The 22,477-nt window shown below is 47.5% G+C and overlaps 1 protein-coding gene across 1 annotated transcript in view; it reads left to right on the plus strand.

The window, feature by feature from the left end:
* Positions 1-21,345, plus strand: part of FSTL4 (follistatin like 4) — a 414,473-nt gene extending 393,128 nt beyond the window's left edge. The window contains exons 13-16 of the mRNA XM_019642158.1: positions 1,906-2,055; positions 5,991-6,098; positions 12,880-12,989; positions 14,990-21,345. Of these exons, the coding sequence (XP_019497703.1) occupies positions 1,906-2,055; positions 5,991-6,098; positions 12,880-12,989; positions 14,990-15,689 (1,068 nt within the window). The 3' untranslated portion in view covers positions 15,690-21,345. The remainder of the gene's footprint in view (positions 1-1,905; positions 2,056-5,990; positions 6,099-12,879; positions 12,990-14,989) is intronic.
* The last annotated feature ends 1,132 nt before the right edge of the window (positions 21,346-22,477 follow it).

Here is a 22,477-nt window from a genome sequence, read left to right on the forward strand (position 1 = left end):
CTACAGACATAGATCCAGGAGCCAGCAGCACAGGGATGTTGGCTAAAGCCAGAGGAAGCTAGCCAAGATCGTCCAGGGGATGTGTGAGTGATTTGAGAGAGGCACGTAGAACAGAACCCGGGGAGCCATCACAGTTAACAGGCAGACTAAGAGGAACCACAAAGAAGATTGAGACAGAGCAGGGCCAGAGTCATGAAGGAAAATATGAGAATGTGCTTCATGAAAGACAAGGGAAAAGAAGACTCCCCTTTTCACTCATTTATTCACCCAGCAAATATATTTTAAGCACCCTTTTTGTGCTGGGCACTGTACTAAGTGCTAAAGATTTAACAGTGAACGAAACAGACAAAGAGTCTATTCTCCAGGAACTTACAATCTAGTGAAAGAACAGACTGAGAATAGATGGACAAATAGATGCATCAAGTCAAGTGGTAAATGAAAGATGCAGTGAGGTAAGGAAGGGAGCGGGGCTAGAGGCGCAAAGCTGGATGAGGTCAGAGAAGGCCTCTCAATAAGGTGACGTTTAAGCTGAGATCTGAAGGACATGAGGGAGTAAACCATGTAGATATCTGGGGAGGAACATTCCCAGCACAGGGAACAGCCTGTGCAAAGGCCCTGGTGTGGGAGGGTGGCATGAATGTGGGGGAGCGAGCAAGGAGTAGGGTGGGTAAGGGAGCGGTGAGCCAGAGACGGCTCAAAGGAGTGACAGGAGCCAGCGTGTACCGGGCCTTGGGGGCTTCAGGAAAGGCTTGGGTATTATACTGAGCAAGAAAGGATGTTACAGGGGAGGGGAGACTTGAGAAGATGAGAAACATCACAATGGTCCCTGTGGTTTCTGTGTGGAGGACGGGTTGGGGAGGCCAGGGTGGGGTCGCGGGGCAATCTGCGTGCTATAGCAGTTACTCAGGTGATTATGGGGCTTAATCCAAGGTGACTGAGGTGGAAGTGGCAAGAAAGCATTGAATTCTGGATCTATTTTGAAGGTAAAGCTGAAATTATTTTTAATGCGTTGGGTGAGGGGTGAGGGTATGGGGAGAAGAAGAGGAGTCAAAGATGGCCTCAAAGCTTTTGGTCTAAGGAAGGCAAGGGCGCTGCCATTTTTGAATAGAATGAGCAGGGCTGAGAGGTGAGATTCAGAGTTGATTTTGGACTAATATGTTTGAGATGGACATTAGCCAACCAAGTAGAACTAGATAGTTGGCTGCCTAAGTCTAGAGGTCAGGAAAGAGGCCTGAGCTACAGACATAAATTTGGGAGTTGTAAGCATGTGGACCGTGGTTAATGCCATAGATTTGGATGAGATTAACAAAGGGAGAGGATTTTAGAGAAGTCATCCACGAGTGAACCCTGCAGGATCCAGCAATGTTAGTCACTGGGGTGGGATGGAGGGAGAACCAAAGAATAGTAGACACAGTGTCAGAGGATGCCCCAAGTTCACATAAAATGATAGCAGGGGATCAGCTTCATAACTGAGGAGTCAATATTGACCTTGGTGAGAACACAGCAGCTTCAGTGAAGACGAAAGCCCGAGGGTTAAGGAGCACGTGAGATGAGGAAGCAGGGAGAGTATAGGGAACTCTTTCAGAGGTCTGGCCAGTGACAGAATGTTTTTAAATGAGGGCGATGAGGACAGGGCCAAAGTAACATGCAAGGGTGGAGGATATGGGCCGAGAGGGCCTCAAAGGGAGTTACAGCCTCAGGAGAAGTGGGAGGTGGTGAAAGATGAAAGGAGTGGTAAGTGAAGAGTTGGTGAGGTGGGAAGGTTGTGTGCCAAGTCCTATGAATCCAAACAGGTCTAAGTGAGGGAAGAAAGGAGCCCAGGGGGTTTGGGTGAGAGGGGGACCCAGAGATGTCAGGGGGGAAAGGAGAATGAAGAGGATAGATGGAAGCCTATCTCCTTTACAGGAAGAAATCTGTCCTCAAGGGGAAGGAGATACCAGCCAGCTGTGTGAGTGGGCGTCGGCAGTGAACGTCAGGCATCGCTACATCTACGTGGCCCAGCCAGCCCTGAACAGGATCCTCGTGGTTGACGTTCAAGCCCAGAAAGTCCTCCAGGTACGTCTGTCCACGGAAGCAAAGGGACTGCCAGTGCTTGGGGCCCAGGCCGCCACATTCTCCTTTGCTTTCTGCACACCCACCGGGGGCTATGAGAGGCGGTCGGGCTGGAGGGGAAAGAAGCAAGGGAGACTCGTGTACAGTGATTCATCGAGTCTTTACTGCCTATGAGGTGCCAAGCACGTTCTAGGTGCTTGAAAAACAGCCAAAACTGAACCATGCAGTCCTAGAATTTATTCTATTTGGGGAGACAGGCCATAAATCTGAATTTTGGGGAGCTCAAGTAGTAAGAGCTATTTCACTAGAGGTGAAATGTGACAGAGGGACTGGAAGATGATTTTAGATTGGGCTTGCTCTGGAGGAGAACAGAATCTGAGCTCTAAATGTCCAGCGGGACTCCGACCCGGAGCCGGGGGAGGCCAGTGGGACCGGAGCACAGGGATGAGGGGGAGAGTGGAATATGATGAAGTCAGGAGTAAACAAAGGCCAGTAAGATGGAAAGTCACGAAAGGGTTTCAATCAGGGGAGTGATGCAGTGTGACTTGTATTTTTAAAGAGTCAATCTGGCTACTGTGTTAAGAACAGACTGGAAGTTAGAGCAGAGATGTGGTCACTGAAATAAGCCAGGCGAGAGATGATGACAGCAGTGGAGGTGGTGAGAAGTGATCAGATTCTTGATATATTTTAAACGTGGGTCCCAAAAGATTTTCTGCTGGGTTGAATGAAAGGTTTGAGAGAGAGGAATCACGTTTGTTTGCTCATTTGTTTTAACTTCAGCAACTGTAGAACAGTGCTGCCATTTACTGTGTGTGGTGGGTTGAATAATGGTCCCTACGATGCCCCCATCCTAATCCCCAGAGCCTGTGAATGTCACCTCATGTGGCAAAGGGGACTCAGCAAATGTAAGTAGATTAAGAATTTTTAAGTGGGGAGTTATCCTGGGTTATCTGGGTTAACCCTAAATGCAAGCAAAAGTGTCCTTATAAGAGAGAGGCAGGGAGAAATCTGACTACATAGAAGAAGGAGGTGATGTGAGGACTGAGGCAGTATCTACACTTACTCGATATGGAGATGTGTGTGTACACACACACACACACACACACCTACCCCTCAAATAAGCTGTTATGTTAGATAAACAGATCTGGAATCAAAGGAGAAGTCTAGACTGGAGATGTCAGTAACGGTATTATCACTATGTTAAATCCAGAGAATTGGATGAAAAATCACTGAGGGTGGTATAGACAGAGAAGAGGTCAAGGTTGGAGTACTCCAACAAACACTTAACGAGCAGGAAGGAGAGAAAAAACTAATGAGGAGTAGCTGAAAGATAGGAAGCAAATTAGGAGAAGGGTGTATTTCAGAAGCCAAAAGTGTTTTAAGGGAGAGCTAGTCGTCAGTGGTGTCAGTGTTGCTGAGGGCATGTGTATGTTATGAACACTGACCATTAGATTTGGGACATAGATCACCTTGGCAGGAGCAGAGAGGAAGGTGGGTAATGGCAGAATGCAAGCCCGATGGAGTGGATCCAAGTTAGGACAGTAGGTAAGAAATGGAGAGGGTGAATATAGACAACCGTTTCAAGGGGTTTTGCTGGAAACGTGACTACACATAGATAAATGAGGCAGTAGCTGGAAGAGGATGCAAAGGGGGCTTTAGTTTTAGAATAGGTGACATTGAAATATTCTGCTGCCACATTCTATCTTGCCTCTTCTTGTGGAACTCTGTTTTTAAAAAAAAAAAAGTTAGACCTTTCCATTTTATCGCACATCTTTTATTTTCCAGATCTTTTTGGCTCTTTGTGCTTTCCATTTGAATGTGTTCTATCCACCTTTCAGTTCACTACTTCTATATCTTGTGTCTAATATGGATTTAACAAACATTTATTGCGTTCTTAACTTCAGGTATTGCATTTTTCACTTTAGAATTTCTACTTAGCTCCAAATTACCTTTTCATGGATCACCTGTAGGTCTGTCTCTAGTGTCTGTTTTTATGTTCTTTCAGTCTTATAGTCTATATCTTGAAATGCCTAGTAATTTTTTGAATGTCAAAAATTCCATATAAAATATAATAAAGACTTTAGATGACTCTCATCCACCAACAAGGATTTACCCTTTCCTCTGCTAAGCAGAGAGTAGAGAATGAGTCATTTTAATCAAGTACTGAGTTGAGTCAAAGCTGAGTTGAAGTTTTTGTAAGGCTTTACTCCTGGTCCTAGAGTAAAGCCCTCAGGGATTTTAACTGCGAGTCAGAGACCGTTGTTCCTCAGTATATTGAGATCATGGAAAAGGGCAGACATTTGGGGTATCTGGAGGAGAATGTAGTCAAGAGGAGTTTTAAAAGAGAGATAGCGCACAAGAAACTAGAGATAGTGTCAAGATGGTGTGTTAAGAAACTCGGGGGAGATCGTGCCAGATTGTAAAGCCTTTGGTAGATGAAGGACGCATGCAGGAAGCTGGGAGATGGCAGGAACAAGAGACAGTAGCTGTAGACAAGGACAAAGGACCTGGGGTATGTGACGTGTCAGATAGCGATAGCCTCTACTTGAGGCCTCAGAGGACAGGAAGTTTTCATTAGAGCAAGAAAATAAAAGGAGACTTCGAAGATGGTGATGAATAGAGAAGAAATATATTTCATCAGGGATGAGCAAAAATCAAGCGTTCAGTTTTGTAAATGTTGAGGTCATCAACAGAGGACTGAATTCTGAAGTCATCAGAGCACAGTGGGTTATGTGAAGCCATGGTATTGGATGAGCTCACCCAGGGAAAGGATGTAGACAGAGAGAAGGTCAAACATGAAGACCTGGGACAGGCCCACATTTAGAAAAGCCAGGATGAGGATGAGTAGATGGGAGTGAAGAAAATGTTTCCAGAAGGGAATAGTTCATCATGTGGAATCTTGCTGAAATGTGAAGTAAGACGATCGCAGAGATGCTCCTGAGTCTGACACGTGGGGCTAGAACTGTTCAGTGGAGCAATGAAGACAAAGAAGTGGATTCAGGGACCACATAGGTTTTTAGAGAAGTTTTGACCAATGGGGTTTTCCCCCCTAAGATCAAAAAGGCTGGAATATGGTTCGATGAAATTGAAATTTCAGAAAGGTATAGATTATGGTGGCTGAGGTACAGAGGAAGAAAAGAGCATTGAAACCAAGAAGGAACTCAGAAAACAGAGCTTTGGACAAAGCGTCCACGTGGATTTGAAGGCACCGAGCTTGGGAACCAAGTGAGTGGTAGAGAAGACAGTGAAGCATGTGTTAATGTCTTTAGTGAACAAAGGGATTGGCTAGGACATTGGCCAATGACAAGAGCAGAGGTCATAGTCCAATGGCATGAGCATCACAGAACAGAGTTTTAGAACTTGTAATGGAGTTTTATAAGAAGTGGAAGAGAAAACAGTCTATTTGACAGGGCCATGGGGAATAGTAGTTTCCGTTCTGCCTGGTGCTGTAGTGAGTCCCGGAAGCTCCAGGTGAAGGATGCACAAGGTAGAGACTGCGAAGGTAAGGTGATGATGGCCGATCCGGGAGTCAGTTTCGGATGACCCAGGGGGAAGGGCCCATTCACCGGAATCCAGGCCTCAGAATAGCCTGGGGAAGGAAGCTGAGGCTTCGAGAGCCCAAACGGCGTCCAGAAAAAGTGATGGGAGTGTCCTCAGCTGATTCTTCAGTGGAAAACTTACAGTCTCTGTGTTGAGGCTTTTGCCAAGATGCTCTGGGTTTCCTTTAAGTAAAATATACAAGTTTTTAAAAGGGAGAAATTACTGACAAACCCAGAAGGGAGGCTTCTGCACCAGGTTCCCAAACGGGCTCATTGCCAAGCCCGCTGGGGTGGCCTTCCACTCATCCAGGAGTGATGGCCACGTCACAAAGCCCAGCAGTGACCACTGCATCAGCCTCTACAACAACCATGACCAACTAGTCACCATTTTTTTTCAAGTCCATAGGTGTGGACCCTCTGCCAGCTAAGCTGTCCTATGACAAGTCGCATGACCAAGTGTGGGTCCTGAGCTGGGGGGACGTGCGCAAGTCCCAACCAAGCCTCCAGGTATGTTGAACACATGGAGGCCGACACCTACCCTGCAGGAAAGGCCTCTCTCCTACCTAACAAATGTCTCCCACTTCCCAAGGTGGCTAATCATATTTATCCAAAGCATGTCCATAAAGCCTTGAGGAAACAGCCTCAGGCCAATTCCCCCCATAGGCAATCAGCAAGGCCTGCTGTTAAAGAGAGTAGTACTACGATGGATAGGATTCTGAGATTGTGACAGCCAGAATGGGGCTCCCGGGCCCCACCCAGCCCCATAAGCACCTGCCTCTCCTGAACCAGGAGCTCCTGAGGCCAAACAGCAGTGAAGCCCTGGAGTCCAGGCTTTCCTCCCCTTGGGCTGGGTGGGCTGGAGAATAGCTTCAAAGCAAGCACTAGATGCTGGCCAAGCATGAAGGGGAGGGAAAGAGGCTGCAGCAATTATGTCCATAAACAAGCACATTTCCCGAGTGTTTCCAGTGTGCTAGGGCACAGAAAAGTCAGGTAATTTGTCCAGGGTCCAACCCCAGCAGCCTAGCTCTGCAGCCCACACCTTCAACCTCTGCACCGCCTCCTGGGAAGTGCTTGGGCCCAGAGATCTGTAGAACCCCTCCATCCGCCAGCCCGGGAAGGTCCACACCACCCCTGTGTTGAGTGTGCCTGGCTCAGCCTTTCTCAGCACAGATGCATGAGAGGGCTGCACTGTACAAAAAGTGATTTAAATGCCTGTTTTCTTAGTTCTCCCAAAGATGGTGCATAAAACCATTCTACAATGCACAGAAAAGTTAATTCATTACACACAATGGGTGCCTCAGATTTTAGGGCTTAACTCTCTGTCTCAGAACCCCAGCTGAGAAGGGCTGTACATGGAGCCAAGTTCACCCTGTTCCCAAGAGTGGTGAGAGGCCAAAGACACGTGGGTCTAGAGAACCTTCTTCCCAAGGACTGACCACCACCCTGCCTTCCTCTGCACTGCTGCGCTGCAGAGGGTGGGGTGGGGACACTACCTCACCTCCTGTTATGGACACATAAACCAGTCCTGGGCCCCAGTAAGCAGACAAATAATAGCAACCCATTAGAGAACCTAGGAGGCAGAATAAAGGCCACTCAAAACAGGGTGTAAGCTCAGAGATACAGTATTATTATTGCTCCCTCTGGCAGCTCTAAGAAAGTACTTAAGGAAATCCAAGGGGAGGGGGCCACCAAAAAACGATTTTTCTGGACCTAAAAATGAACACAAATGATTCCCTAATTTTAAACTGCAGTAGGTAAGTTGAGAAATGCATGGTTTCTACTGAGACCCAAAACAGTCATCTGAAAAATGAGAGCGAGAAAATTTGTTCAAATCACAGAACAAATATATGAAGAGATTAAGACTTGAAGTCTCAGAAGTTCACAAAGAGAAAAGGTCACAGTTGGAATGGAGTCAAACACTAAATAAATTTGTAACAAAATTTCTGAGCTAATAAACTTAATCATGTAGATTGAAAGGGATCTACAAGTTCATGGCTAGACTGATGAGAAATGACACATCTCTGCCCTTCTTGGTAAAAGAATAAAGGGGAACTCTTACAAGGCAGAAAGAACGTTACCTGAAAAAGAAACAACAGTGAGATGGGCCTTGAACTTCTCACTTGCTACAGGAGCTGGAAGACCATGGGATCACATGTATGTGCTACTTAGATAAAAGGGCTAAAATCGGGCCGGCCGAGTGGCGCATTGGTTAAGAGCTGGCTTGGGATGCCAGAGGGCCCCGGTTCGGATCCCACATATGAGGGCCAGTGACACTGCCCTCCACAGCTAAGATGCTGAACAACAGCTCAACCTGGAGCTGGGCTGCCGTGAGTCGCGTGCAACGGCATAGGCTGCAGCCCCTGCTGCAGTGGGTTGCCATGGGCTACCGTGTGTAGCCAGCCTGAGCGGCCAGCAGCCGCAGTGAGCAGCTGTCCAGAGGCCGGCAACTGATCTGCCTCGCCTGGGAAGAGCGCAATGATGGTGCCAACTTGGGCCAGTGAAGCAACGTCCTCCACAACTAGACTGAAGAACAAAAAGGACAGCAACTTGTCTGTTCCCCTTCCCCCAATTCCCCAGCGCTGTTCCCATTCCCCAATAAAAATCTTTTTTAAAAAAAGGGGGGGGGCTGAAATCAAGAATCCCATTCCCAGCCAAGGTATCATTTACCTGTCAGGACAAAGAAAGCTATAAGGATATTCGACAATTCAGAGAGCATGTTTGAGGAATCAGATCAGAGACATCAAGATGGAGAAAGATAAAGAGGAGACAGTCGTAAGTAATGAACCTAGAGAGGAAGGTGTAAAATTGAAAGTAAGATGGATGAGGAGAAACAGTCTAGTAATGTGTAAGTACTAAACAAGGACGTTTGAATTAGGGGAGACACACTGGAAGAGATACCAGGCTATAACTAAAGATAAATTATCTCAGTAAAAATGAGAGCACAGAGTGTAGTAAAGAGGAGGGAGTAAGAATACTCAAAAATGTCATCTTGCTGGAATAAGAGAGGATATAGAGAATGTCATTTGAAATTAATAGCTGAGAACTGAATATCTCATTATTCCAAATGTGACAAACTGAACTGTTCTATTAAAAGCAGACGATCAGATTGGGTTTAAAAACAAAACAAAAAAACCTAGCACACATAAACCAAAGTGATAATAAAAGATTAAATTTAAAGGGGTGGAAATAGTGATATGAGAGGGACAAAAAATATGTACAAGTGGTAATAATATCAGACAAGACAGAATTTAAGGTTAAAAGCACTAACCAGCATAAGGAGAGACAGTATGTGACAACAAACAGCCAACAGATATAAAACAACATGACAACTAAATACACACAAAACAAGCATGATTAAAAATACAAAGGGAACTTGATTAAAAATGCACTTGAGACAAAATAATGACATGGGAAATTTTACTAATATGAATAAGGAGCTTGGTTTAACAAATATATAGAAAACCTTTCCTCTGCCAAATAGAATTTTTTCACATGTTCACATATAGACAAGTGTATCAGTAATCACAAAGAAAACTTTAACAAATTTTGTAGAAGTAGACGTTATAGGCTACATTAGCTAATAATTAGAAATAATTAAAATGTGACCTAATAGAAAACACTCCCAGATAGCTATTGGATCAAAAAGGAAATTAAAAGGGAAATTACAACTGTGTCATGCAATGAAATGAAAAAGGGACCATTTCACATCAAAACCTATGGGATACAGAGAAAGCTGTCCACATGGAACATTTGTGTTAATTTAGAAGAACAATGTGACTGGTGAAAAGAAATTAATAAAAAGACTGAAATTAATAAAAACAAAACAATAAAAGACCAAATAGAGAATCAGATAAATTCTTCACAGGTCTGATAAAAGAATAAAGACAAAATGAGAAATGATAAAGGGATATGGCTACAGATAGAGAAGGATGAAAATAATTCTAAAATAATCCTACACTGTAACTCTGGGGTGGCAAATTTAAGAAGAACTGGATGATTGTTTACCAAATGTAGGGAAAAAAACAAACTGACCTACCAAAAGGAAAACTTGGAATAGAACAATTATCTTGGGAAAGATTTTTTAAAAGATTGAAGCTCTACCATAGAAAAATGTACAGCTGAGTTTTCTCAAACCTTCAAAATATAATTTTAATATTATTTGAACTGTCCCAGGCCATTGGGAGAAAAGTGTACAGCTCCTTCGTTTGTTTTGAAATAGCCAGTATAATTCTAATTATAAAAACCGATTAGTCTATAGTTTTATTTTTTATACTATTTTTAACCTCACAAATGAAGAATCAAAATTCTAATCATGGTATTAGAAATAGAGCCCAGCAAGGCATTTAATTGCTCGAGCAGGATACAAATTCCCAGATGTAAGGATGGTTCACTCCCAGGAAATCCGTCAACATTATACATAACACAAACAAATTAAAACAGGAAAAAAAAAACTATGATATCTCCAATAAATGCTGAAAAGGCATTTAATCAAATACAGCAGACATTCTTAATTTTAAAAAAAGAAAAACACCTAAAATTAGGACTAGAAGGAAACTTTTTAAACATAATTAAGACTATTTTCCAGAAACCAAGAGCAAATTTCGCCTAAATGACAAAACACTAAAAGCATTTTAATTAATATCAGGAGTTAGACCATGACATCCACCATTACCATAATTGACAAATCTAGGAAATGCACTATGACAGGAAAATGAAATACGTAGATTGAATAAACCTACCTTCATCACTGTGGCCAGGGTTAAGGAAACTTGCAAAGGCTGCTCCTCATCACTGTGGCCAGGGTTAAGGAAACTTGCAAAGGCTGCTCCCAGAAAGGTCGACTGGCACAGCCTTTGTGGTAAGAATTTGGAATGTAAACCAAAAACCTCAAAACAGTGCTTTCTGACCCAGCGACTTGACTTCTCAGAACCTACCCAGAGGCCTGATAATGGCTATGGACAAAGATGTAGCTACAACGTTAAGTGTGACTGTATTGTTTATATTTGCAAAACAAAAATAATATCCTAATGTTTCTAAATATCCCACACTAAGGAATCGGTCACACAAACTTTGCTGTGACTACAGGAAGGTGTTTCTATAATGAAGGCTCACCCCACCAAGGACCTCCCCCAGCAGCCAGTGTTTGAACCTTCGGTGTCTTCTCTAATCCTGCCCAAAACTCTCTTGCCCATTTACTCCCGGGCCCAGCTTTTAACTGCCTCTCAGTCTGTCCCACTGGATACCTTGTCTTCTGCCCTTCCCCAAGTGTTACTTCTTAGCAGGCTTGTCCACCCACCGAGGGAGATGTTCAATATTCCTGATCCCATGTTGACTCAAGTGACATCTGATATCCAGATACGTAATGTACATCTCCTGCACCACACCCACAGAGCCAACAAGCTTGAGGGCTTTGAGAGTTACCTTGGGGCAGTGATGTTTCCAGCCACATGCAAGTACATAGGTCAAGGAAGAACTCATGACACAGAGCAATGGGGCTGACATGCCCTCAGCAGTTCAACAGCCCATGGTACTGCGTTTTGATGAAGTAACCTCTGAATATAGGGTGTCAGGGTGGTGAAGTGTGAATGACACTGACCGCTGACAGCCTGTAATTTTCCATCTCTATTATAAGCTAAAATGACAAGCCTTCTATCAAGCAATGATTGCTTGGCTTCCTGGAATTCTTGGGCATTTTCCCCTAGACTCTCTCTGATCCAGTTTCCAAATGCAGATATTTTCTTCATGCCTAGTTCTCTGAGTTTTGCCACATGGACTTGCCATAGAAGTGTCATTTGGCCATTTTTTAAAAAAATCACAGGAAAACAACCTAGTGCAACTTTAGAACTTTAAAACTTCCCCAAGAAAGACTGAAAATGACAGTCATCATTCCAATCCGGCATTCTGCCTGCTAACCCCCCAGGGAAAAGACTCAGACGTCAAACCTGCTTGAGGAGGCAGCCCCGACTGGAAAAGGTATCCAGAGCTCCAAGTCTTGGGAGTCAGAGTCCCACCCGAGACCGTCCTCACTTCAGACTGCAGAAATCTGGACCCCTCCTCCTGTGCATACGGCCACAGCTTCAAGACCAGGAGGAGGGTCTCGCCGCCCGGCTCAGGGTCTAGCCTCTGCCTCCGGTCCTGCTCGCAGGGTCTGGGCTTGTCCTTGGGGCCCTCGAGCCAAAACGGCCCACAGGCTGGCCAAGCTCCTCACCTGGCTGCAGGTCAGCCACCTTTGTGGGCAATGGCCTGGGGCTTGGAGGCTGATGAGCAGGTGCAGAAGGCAAGGGGACACCGGCTGTCTGGCTCTGGGTCTCCCGCCTCCCCAGGCCCCAGTAGATGATGGACAGATGCCCAGGCTGACTCCAGGGGGCTTTCTGGCAGGACTTCTAGAGCACTCTCTCGTCCTCTCTAACCTCAGACATCACTCAGCTCTCTGTTGTGCACTGCCAGTGCGCTGTCGCAATACAGACACAGCAGGGACACACACCAGCGACTGGCTCAAGTCACCTCCCGCCGAGTCCACAGGGGAGAATATGGAACCTCCAGTGAAACACAGGCAGCCATGCTCTGTCACTACGAATATGTACCAAACACAGGGCCTAATTCTTGACTGCTCACAGCAAGTTCCCTTTGTGAAACTAACTTCTCCCCAGCATTCTAATCACAAGGCCTCTGATGGCATGACCATCCTGAATGACACTTTTTCTAATAAGTTATGGAGTCCCAGTTCCCTGAGAACACCTCTGGTGAGCAGTACGTGGCATTCACAACAGACCCGCCCAGATGCCTGGCTTCAAAAGGAAATAAAGAACCAGTGAGCAATTCCACCATTTGACGTCTTCATTATTTAAAAGCTCTCGCCTTTTCCCAGGGTGGCCTGGGTGTTGGTAAGGTGGGCTTCCCTGTTGTGGGGGAGGTTGTCTGAGCAACGTGATGTTTCGGTTCTGGGGACCTCCCTCAGAAGCCCCACCATGGTCCCGGCAAGTCCCCACTCTGCCATCACGGTGGCTGACAAGGTGCAGCAGGTCAGGCCTGACTAAGCAGGAGGAAGCGATTCAGGCATTCACTCCTGTCCCACCACTTCCTGTCCCAGGAAGGCAGGGTCCCTGCCCATGACATTCTGGAGCAGCTCTCACCCTGTCGCCGCCCGCTCCCCAACACTGTGGCTGGTCCATCATATCTCTCCAGCAGCCTCTCTGTTGGGGGTCTCCAACCCAAGCATGCACAGGTCTCCAGGTTTCCAGGCCCCACATGGATGGGCCCTCACCAGGACTCTTGCTCTGTGTTATAGGTGATCACAGAAGCCAGCACCGGCCAGGGCCAGCATCTCATCCGCACACCCTTTGCAGGAATGGACGATTTCTTCATTCCCCCAACAAACCTTATTATCAACCACATCAGGTGAGACCAGCTGGCGAGGCCCTAAGGCGCTCCAAGTTCCGGGTGTGCCATGCATGGGGCACCTTTGCCCAGGGTGGGACATGCTCCTGTCTCTGTCTCCCCCACTCCTCCTGGGCTGGCTTTGGACCCCATCGGGAAGGGGCAGAGAAATGGATCCATCCCTAGTCCTTAGTTGTTAAAGTTCAGGATGGCACACAGCTCCTAATGCCCTCAGAGGCAAAGTGAGGTCAGGAAGTCTCATCCTCAAGGTCCTCAATAGAGGAAAGGAGGAAACAGCAGGGATTAACTGAGCAACCTTTCCTTGCTAGATACAAAAACCAGCAGCAGTGGTCTCAAACCTATTTTACAGATGAGGAAACTGAGACTCAGAGAAGTTAAGATACTGGCCAAGGTCACACAGCCAAGAATTGGCAGAGTCAGACCAAATGCAAAGCCAAGTCTCCTTTCAGTGCCCCATTCTGCCTTATTTTCTGCTATACAGTCCATGGTTCCTCTCAGAGCCCCCAGAGCAGCCAGGCAGGGGGACCCACAAGGAAACGAGGCCTCCTGGGTGCCTGGTTTGCCACCATCCAAAAGAACATCCTTATAACAACAGCCATGGCCTCAGCTGCAAACCTCATCCCTGCCTGCCCACACCCCCTCCCTATTCATTTCAGAGTACCCCCATATCTCCTATAAAGTCGCCACTGCCAGAAGACTAGGCCTGCCCTTATATAGTCATCAAGACCCAATTGTCATGTGGCACTATTTATGCCTTCCTTTAATTTCACATTAAGCACCTTTCTCCAGGAAGGAATTACTCACTGTTGCAAGCTGATGCTGGACCTGTAAAAATAGGGCTCGCCTATTTATTCTTGCCCAAGGAGGAAAATAACCACCGTATGACACCCCCACCCCCGATCCCGACCCCTAGCACAGCAGCAAGTGCCTGGGGAAGAGCCTCTAATGTGGTTCTAAATGGGGACACCCCTTCAGAGCCCTGAATTCAGCTGGGAGTCATGCAAACTCACTCAGCAGTGCCTGTGTGTGGCTTCACATTTAAGTTCCTTATAACAAAGAGTGGGCTTTATAGATACTTTAAAATGGGCATTTTCCCCACTCTGAGGCAGTTACCTAAGAGAAAATTGTGGAGGAAGTTTTCTCCATTCTCATAGGCGGACGCAGTACCATATCTGCAAGCGGGGTTTAGGAGAGGCTCTCAAGGTCAAAGTAAAGCAGAGCCAGGCCTTTGCAATGGCCCTCAACCAGGAATTTCAGGAAACCCAAATGTGAGCTGCTACCACCTACTGAGCTCTCCAACAGCCCTCCCAACAGCCCTCCAAGGGAACTGCCCTCTTCAGGCTCACAGAGGCTCAGACAGGCAAGCACCTTGCCCCAGGCTCTGCACCTAGCAGGGCACTCACACCAGGCCTTCTGGCTCCAAAAGTAAAGGCCATCGTTAGCCCCCTGCCCAAGGCTCCTCCCAGCAGCAGCATAAATGTGGCCAGACAAGAGGCTGCCCCTTCCCGTTCCTGTCTCAGGGAGAGGGCGCGCTGATGGGAAACCTGGGCTTTGTTTCATGGCCTCGGCATCCTCAAATTCTGACTTGCGAGTTAGTTGAAAAAAACTGCTCGGATGTAGGCTCTCCCACCTTGTCCCTCACAGCAGGCACGGTCCTTTCCCAGCTGGCACATGGCCTCTGGGAGGCTATTCAAAGGCAACCCAAAGGGAGAGGCTGCTGGAGGCACCTTTATCCTTCTCACTCTATCGTTTCTAAAGATGAGTGCCTATCACCACGAGAGCAGAAATCCAGGAACATTTGTAAATCGCTGTATCTGCTTTGAGATCATAGATGAATCACTTATGAAGCCACCCCCTGCAGAATGGTAGATCTTATCAATAGGCTATTAGATCATTGATAAAGGGGAAGAGAACGGCTGAAATCTTGCACGGTGTACAAATGAGGGACCCCGAGCCCCGAGAGGCCCCCCAACCTCTGACCTCAGTTCTTCCCCTCCCAGGTTCGGCTTCATCTTCAACAAGTCAGTCCCCGCAGTTCACAAAGTCGACCTGGAAACGCTGATGCTGCTCAAGACCATCGGCCTACGGAGTCACCGCTGCCTGCCCCAGGCCATGGCCCACACCCACCTGGGCGGCTACTTCTTCGTCCAGTGCCGACAAGACGAGGCCACTTCTGCTCCACAGCTGCTAATCGACAGCGTCACGGACTCCGTGATTGGCCCCAACAGCGATGTGAGCGGCACCCCACACGCGTCCCCGGACGGGCGCTTCGTGGTCAGCGCGGCCACCGCCAGCCGCCAGCTGTACGTGCAGGAGGTCACGCTGCGCGGGGAGATCCGGACCCTCTACCACCTGAGAATACGCCAGGGCATCTCGGACTTGGCCTTCCAGCGCTCCTTCACCCACAGCAATCAGTACTACGTGTACGCCACGCTGGAGGCAGAGCCCGCCCTGCTCTTCCTGGAGCTGTCCACCGGGAAGATGGGCGTGCTGGAGGACTTCAAGGAGCCGCCCGCGGGCCCCGCCCGGCCCTGGGGAGGGCCCCGCAGGATCGTGAGGGACAGCGGGCTGTTTGGACAGTACCTCCTCACGCCAGCCCAAGAGTCACTGTTTCTCATCAACGGGCGACAAAACGCACTGCGGTGTGAGGTGTCGGGAATAAAAGGGGGGACCACAGTGGTGTGGGTGGGCGAGGTATGAAGGAGGCCAGCCCAGAGCCTGGGCCATGGAGCCCCACTTTGTCCTGTCACCGCAGCCCCAAGCAGGCGCGCTGTACATTTTTTTACAGACAAAAGCAAAAACCTGTTATTCGCTTTGTGGTTCAACACTGGTCTCCTTGCAAGTTTCCTAGTCTAAGGTATGCGCTGCTAAACCAGACTGGGGTTTTGTTCGTTAGGAAGTATGAGGTATGCCTTGAGCTATGTGGAGAACCCATGCTGCTGTGTAACGGAGTCATTTCTGCGCCCAGCGACACGCCCGCCATGTTACCTGGGAATGCCATGGGACCGAGAGCTCTGCTTTCCAGGCAGACACTTCCGTCGGTTGCCTTCACGTCCTCATTCTCCTTTACCGCCAGATCCAGCCAGACTTCACCCTGATGGAGTGGCCTGAAACCAGGCCTGGAGACACGGGCCCACCAGGAGCATGGGCTTCCCCTCCTGGCACCAGAGCCACATCTGTCCTCGCTCTGCACCTTCTTCCTCCTTTGCAGCTGCTTCTTGCTTTTCTTTCCATTTGACTTGTAAGCCTGAGAGAGAGCCAACAAGACTATGGCATCTTGGGGGATGGGGAAATCACTCACTTTATTTTGGAAATTTTGATTAAAAGATAATTTTTTATAATCGCAAATGCTAGTAAGCAGAAAGACGCTCTCCGAGGTCCAGCGCTATTCTTCCCTGCCTTAGGCCAAGTCTCTGAGAGTCACCACCCCACATCCCACAGCCAGAAAGAACATTGGTCATCAAAGAATAACAGTCCTCTACACCCCTAACATCCCAAAGTGCAGATCGGGCCACCACACTGGTAAAGACTCCATTCTGGGTTGGGACCCCAAGAGACCAGGACAAACCCTGCATGCCTGCTTTTCACCACTGAAGAGAGACATTAGTAGCCAGACCCAAGGAAGACTGGGCTTGCCTGGCAAGGTGTGAGCAGCCTGCCGACTAGAGACCTCCAGGCTCAACACAGAAACCCCAAGAACACAAGTGGGATCCAGGCGGGTTCCATTAGGTGATCCCCTTTAAAAATTAGTTTCTTTTCTGCCTGTGGCCCTTGCACTCAGCTCTGGTGCCCCCAGCCCCTGCATCATCACAGAACAGTTAGCACAGTGTTTTCAGTAAGTGTTATTCTTACACACAGGCCCCTCTCTCCCCTTAATACACACTTTAAAACACAGAATCAGAAGGATTCGGCCGGTTAGTATCCTGCTGAATTATTCCCAAATGTCTCAGGCTATGGTGGGCTCTCAGAAGTACAACCCCAAGCAGCCCTGTAAAGACATCATGTGTCAGAGAACCCCTGGAAGGAAGAGGCTCCCTTAAGCTCTGAGAACCCCCCTTTCCTTCTCACTCACATCATTGGCCATCACTCTGGTATGCTTTCTGGCTTAAATGATCATTTTTCAAGCCACCTGGCATTGGGAGAGGTGGTCCCATCACGGACACCTTAGTTAGTTTCGCCCTTTCACCGGACAACACAGTCATGATTTTCCTGTGCTGCTGAGGAATGGCCCCTTTCCAGGAAAGGAAGATACAGACCCTGCCTCACTCTAAATACGCACAGCTCTCTTTCACTCCCACCTGACTGCCCAACCCACCTGAGCCCCCACCCCCTCCCCGTTCCCTGAGATCAGCCAGTCTTCTCGTGTGTCTCATGCTTAGTTCACCAAACACCTGTTCCCTACAACTCCAAGGAGTGTGCCTAGGTTTGTACAGTCACACTTTAAATTTTTTTAAAAGGTTAAATATGTAGATATAGATTGAAGAAACTGACTTCAAAAGCCTAATATTCAGTTTCACGATAGCTAGGATGGATGACTAACACATCTCACCCTTTCTTTTTACCCTTGACACGTACTTCCAAACTCCCACTTCTATCACTGAAATTTTCCAATTTTAATGAACTTCGCTCTTTGGAAAAATCTTCTAAATTGTGGCAGCCCCTGGCAGAAAAAGTCTCTGAGCCCAACTGAGAAAGAGCCCCGCTGATGGCCAGACCCAAACGTTGGTCCCTCTGTGTTGCAGGATTCCTAAGTAAAAGACCAATCTGATCCCAACTGGCCTTTGAAACTAAGAATGACTTCTGTGGCATCTGCTCCTTTTCCACAATTCCCTCCATTTCTAAGTGTGTCTAAAAAGCATAGCTGCCTCTCATTGTCCTCCTCACTGTGCAGTCACGAGAGACGGCCAGCTTTGGTCTCACTGCCCACATGCCAGACACTATCGAATCAGAGCAGAGAATCACAGAACTGAAATTATGAAATTGACAAAATCACAAGGGCTGGAGGGTCAATGGTTTCTCAGCACTGCAACCAACAGAACTGCTTGCATGGGAGGCAGGGGAAAGGTTGGCCCCAGAAGAGGCTCATGGAACACAGTTTGAAAGCCACCGGGGTAAGAAGTCATCTTAACAGGTGGGCCTTGAAGCAAACCCAGCCAGTGATCTTCCTAAAATACACAAAAGATCAACTAATTACTACTACTTCCCATTAAAGAAGTAACCCTTTCACCAAAAGAATCACCAAAAAAGCTGCTTACATAATGAACAATTTCAACATTATTGAATTTTGAAATAAAATTAATTTCACAAAAATTCAACATCGATTTTTTTTTCAGAATAACAAACACATAATCTACACCTGTGTTGACATTAAAGCTTTGAAATGAAGGCCCTCATTCTCCTGCCCAAGTGAGCAGAACCCCACAGGGAGGTTCTGGGTTCAAAAGCCCGCCCATCTGCCCCAGACTGGTGATAGGAAGAGGGATTTATCTGTTTCTAGACAATTGCGTAGACTTTCTGCACAAGTAGGCCTGGGCATAGACCACACCCAAGATGGCAAATGCCTGCCCCAGCAACCCTGACCCAGCGAGCCCTGCCTGGGGTTGGCCCTGGCTTCTTTCTTAAATCTCCAAGTCATTCGAGGGTCCTACTACCTCCCCCAAACCCCCAGAAGTAGCCAGAAGAGCTGCTTGAAAGTCTTGGTAGGGGCCAACCGCTACCACTAAGCTTCAGATACTTCGATCTAGAGATAGTGTCACCAGGCACAGAAGCTCAGTCTCTGCCATTCCCACTCCCTACCCGGCCCCCTCCTCACCTCCCTGCTCCTCTGTACAGAAAAGGGCACCTGGCTCCAGATAGGTGTCCTAGAGGACAGCTCTCAACCCCAGATAAAGCCAAGAACCACCCGCTGCCCTGAAATGGTAACTGCTGAGTCTTCATGCAGGAAAGCAGCCTGGAGTCCACTTCGTACAGCTACAACTTCCTGTTGACCAAGAACCTGTGAACTAAAGGCCATTTCAAAACTGAGCTGTGAAACAGATTCATTTGGATATATTTTTCTACAAGGGGCTTAAAAAATAATCGATTGATATTTCAGAATGTGTTTCCTTCATATACCACGGATGCTGCACCAGCTTTATCACCAAACCCCACAGCTCGCCCTCTCTGTTCCTCCTCTTCAGAAGCAAGACTTCAGGGGAGTTAACACCACTCCCCCCTCCCTCCTACGCATCCGCCAATCTACCTCACATCCTCCTCCCTGCACCCAGCTCTAGAGCGCTGGCCCCATGGCAGGAGGCCAGACAGGTGATGCAGGACAATGACAATGCTGACATGAAGGCTTTTGCCACCCTCCCCCACCCAGGACCCCAGATCCCACTCCAAATGCAGTCAGAACTCATGGACACAGCCCCTTGCTGCCCTGACTCACACCCCCCAAACCTTTGCTTGCTTGCAGCCCTTCGGAGTTAGGTGACCAAGACTAGAGAGAACTCAGAGCCATCAGGGAAGTCAGCTGTTATCAGACAGAAACTGTTGGAGAAGGACAGAGACCGTGACATCTGAGCCAAGCCTCGTCCCTTAGAGGGCCTGAGCTACAGCTCCGTGTATTCCATTTTATTCTCTGTCTTCCCCTTCCCACGTCTTGGGCCTTTTGCTCCTACAATTCACATGGCAACCAACCTGACCGCCACATCAGCCCCCATGGCCTTTGTCCATGCTGCTTCCTTGCATTGTGGTACAAGTAAGAAATCATGCAGAGGACTAGATGCTACTATTTGCCCCCAGACTGGCACACAGGCAAAGCAGTTTCGTTCAAGAAAGTCTCAAGCTTCCTTGGTTTCTCTCCAAAATCATAGAGATCACAGGACAGGCAGAGTTGCTTAAAAGATTCAAAGGGAAAATATATAGTGCCTATCCTCAAGGTGTAACTGCACGACTCTAAATACCTGACGGAATACAACCAACTTCTGGCTTTGGTCTACACCAAATTACCTGCCAAGTCATGTGAGGATGTGAGCACCTTCTCTGGGCCTGCAGGCTTTAGGCACCACCATCCAGCAGACAGCAGGAGCCCAGCAAGCAAGGTCTCATGCATCCTCTGGAGCTCTGGGCAGCAAGTGGGAATTGAACCAAACACAACGTGTAAAATTATGGAAAATACAGACTGGGGATTGGGCTTCAACATTCACAGCGAGGCTTCTTTAGCCAGCACCAGAGTGTTGAGTGTGTGTTTGTTTGGGGTTTTTTTTGATAAAGCCACAGTTCACACACTCCCCTTTCCAAGCTCACTTTGACTAATATGCGACCATCCCTTTTCCCTGTGGCCCCAGAGAACATGGGCCACGCCCTACAGGGCTTTAGAGGGCTTCGTCTGCACTCCACAAAGCAATAACTGTTAACTCACCCCAACCCCAAGCCTGGTGACATGTGACTCTCCACATGTCACCATTGCAGGATAGGAGAAGACTGCCTTCTGGGGGCACCCTCTTCAAGATCGGAGCTTCATTTCTGAGGAAGGGCAACCAGTACTGGCTGGTTACAGGGCCCAAGAGCTCTCAAATGAGAACATTTTTAAAAATCTAAACCTTCATCCACAGCCCAGCGTGATGTCTGCCATAGGTTTAAGAGTTGTTGGTCCCTTGCTACTTCAGCTGCTTCAGAGAGGTAAGGGACAACAGATCTGCAAGCTACACTCCCCCCCACCCAGACCCACAGCACACCCTTCTGTGGCGCCCCGTTGGCCCACACCCTCACTGCCCGGCTCCTGTGGCTGGCCAGCACCCCCGCCCTGGTCCCGTCACACCCTGCCTTCCCCAAACTGCTTGCGCTTTCTGAAGGCCTTGTAAGGTGATCTAAAAGCAGAACTGGGCATGGAGTTTTGCTGGAGTGGTCACACCCTGTTTCCTGCTGTAGTGTAGCTGAATGACCCTCAAGATATGATGTCACACACACACCATTTATCCTGTTAGGATTCTCATCCTCCCACACCTCAGAAAACTTTCAGATCTCTTATGTCAAGGCAGGTTACGTTATTTTGAGCAGTTGTGTAGATTCCAAAATATATTTTCTGTAATCACCAGTATTTCTCAAAAGGCCTCCTGTAATTACTATACATGTGAATTTTTCCTTATTTATAAAATATATATAAATTATTTTTAATACATCAACTTTAGTAGAAATTTGTACCAACACAGTAACAGTATGTGGCATTTGAAATAAGTTTGTGTTTACTTTGATGTATTACACAGTATTGAACATGCCGTGTGTTTGCAGCACCACTTGATATAAAGCCGATTCACAAGTTATCATAAAGTATTATCATTGTAAATGCTCTTTTTCTGAGGATTTTACAATAAAACTCGAGAAAAGTTACCTTTCCTGGTGCCAGTCCATTGGCAGTTGTTAAAGTGAGAACTGGTTAGTGCGGGACCTCCCTGGCCCCTTCTCCTCCTCCTCCATCGCCAGTATAGGCTTATGACGGTCAACGCGAAACGGCCCCTGCTCCAGCCCGGTCCAAAAAGCTGCTGGACAGTCAGGTACCTGACCCCAGAAGTCTCTTCCCCATGTTGAAGTTTTAGCTCCCATAATGCAGAACCAACATCTGGTTCAAAACTTCTCATCACCTGCCCTGTCAGGCCCTTAAAATTCTCTGCAGTCCCCAGACTCTCACTCATTCTTGCCTCCAGACTTGGTTCTCACTGGGGCAGACTTTCCAGCAAGGATGTAGGGTGTATTAAGTGCTCAGTAATCACCAGGCTACCAATGTAGAGTGCCTACTATGTGCCAGCACTGTGATAGGTTCAGGGGATAGAGGGCTGGATGAAGTAGACCCAATCCCTGCCCGCGGCGAGCTTCAAGTCCACTACATCATGACTGTTAGTACAGGTTCTCCAGAGAATCAGAACCAATGGGGGGGGGGGCAGGGAGAGTAGTGGGAGATTTATTTTAAGGAACTGCCTCATGCAATTGTGAAGACTGGCAAGTCCAATATCTTCAGAGTAGGCTGGCAGCTGGAGACCCAGGGAAGGGTTGCAGTTCAAGCCCAAAGGCAGTTTTTTGGCTGAATTCCCCCTTCTTCAGTGGAGCTCAGTCTTTTTCTCTCAAGGCCTTCCACTGATTAGATGAGGTCCACCCATACTATGGAGGGTAGTCTGCTTTACTCAAAGTCTACTGATTTAAATGTTAATCTTATTAACAAAAAATACTTTCAGAGCTACAGCCCCATGTTTGACCAAATATCTATCTGGGTACCATGGCCTAGCCAAGTTGACACATAAAATTAACCATCACAAAGACATAAACAAGATGTCGTACCTCTCCTTCCTGGGGGAGTAACCTGCTATGTGCCAGGCACTGTGATGAGCACTTAATGAGCACCTGTTTTAAACTTTATTATACCCCATCAAGGAAGATATTGCTATTTCAATTTTAAAGAAGACAAAACTGAGGCTCAGAGTAACAGAGCCAGGATTGAAGTTCAAGTCTATATG

The sequence above is a fragment of the Hipposideros armiger genome, unplaced genomic scaffold (genome assembly GCF_001890085.2).
Source record: "Hipposideros armiger isolate ML-2016 unplaced genomic scaffold, ASM189008v1 scaffold_66, whole genome shotgun sequence".
Classification (NCBI taxonomy): Eukaryota; Metazoa; Chordata; class Mammalia; order Chiroptera; family Hipposideridae; genus Hipposideros; species Hipposideros armiger.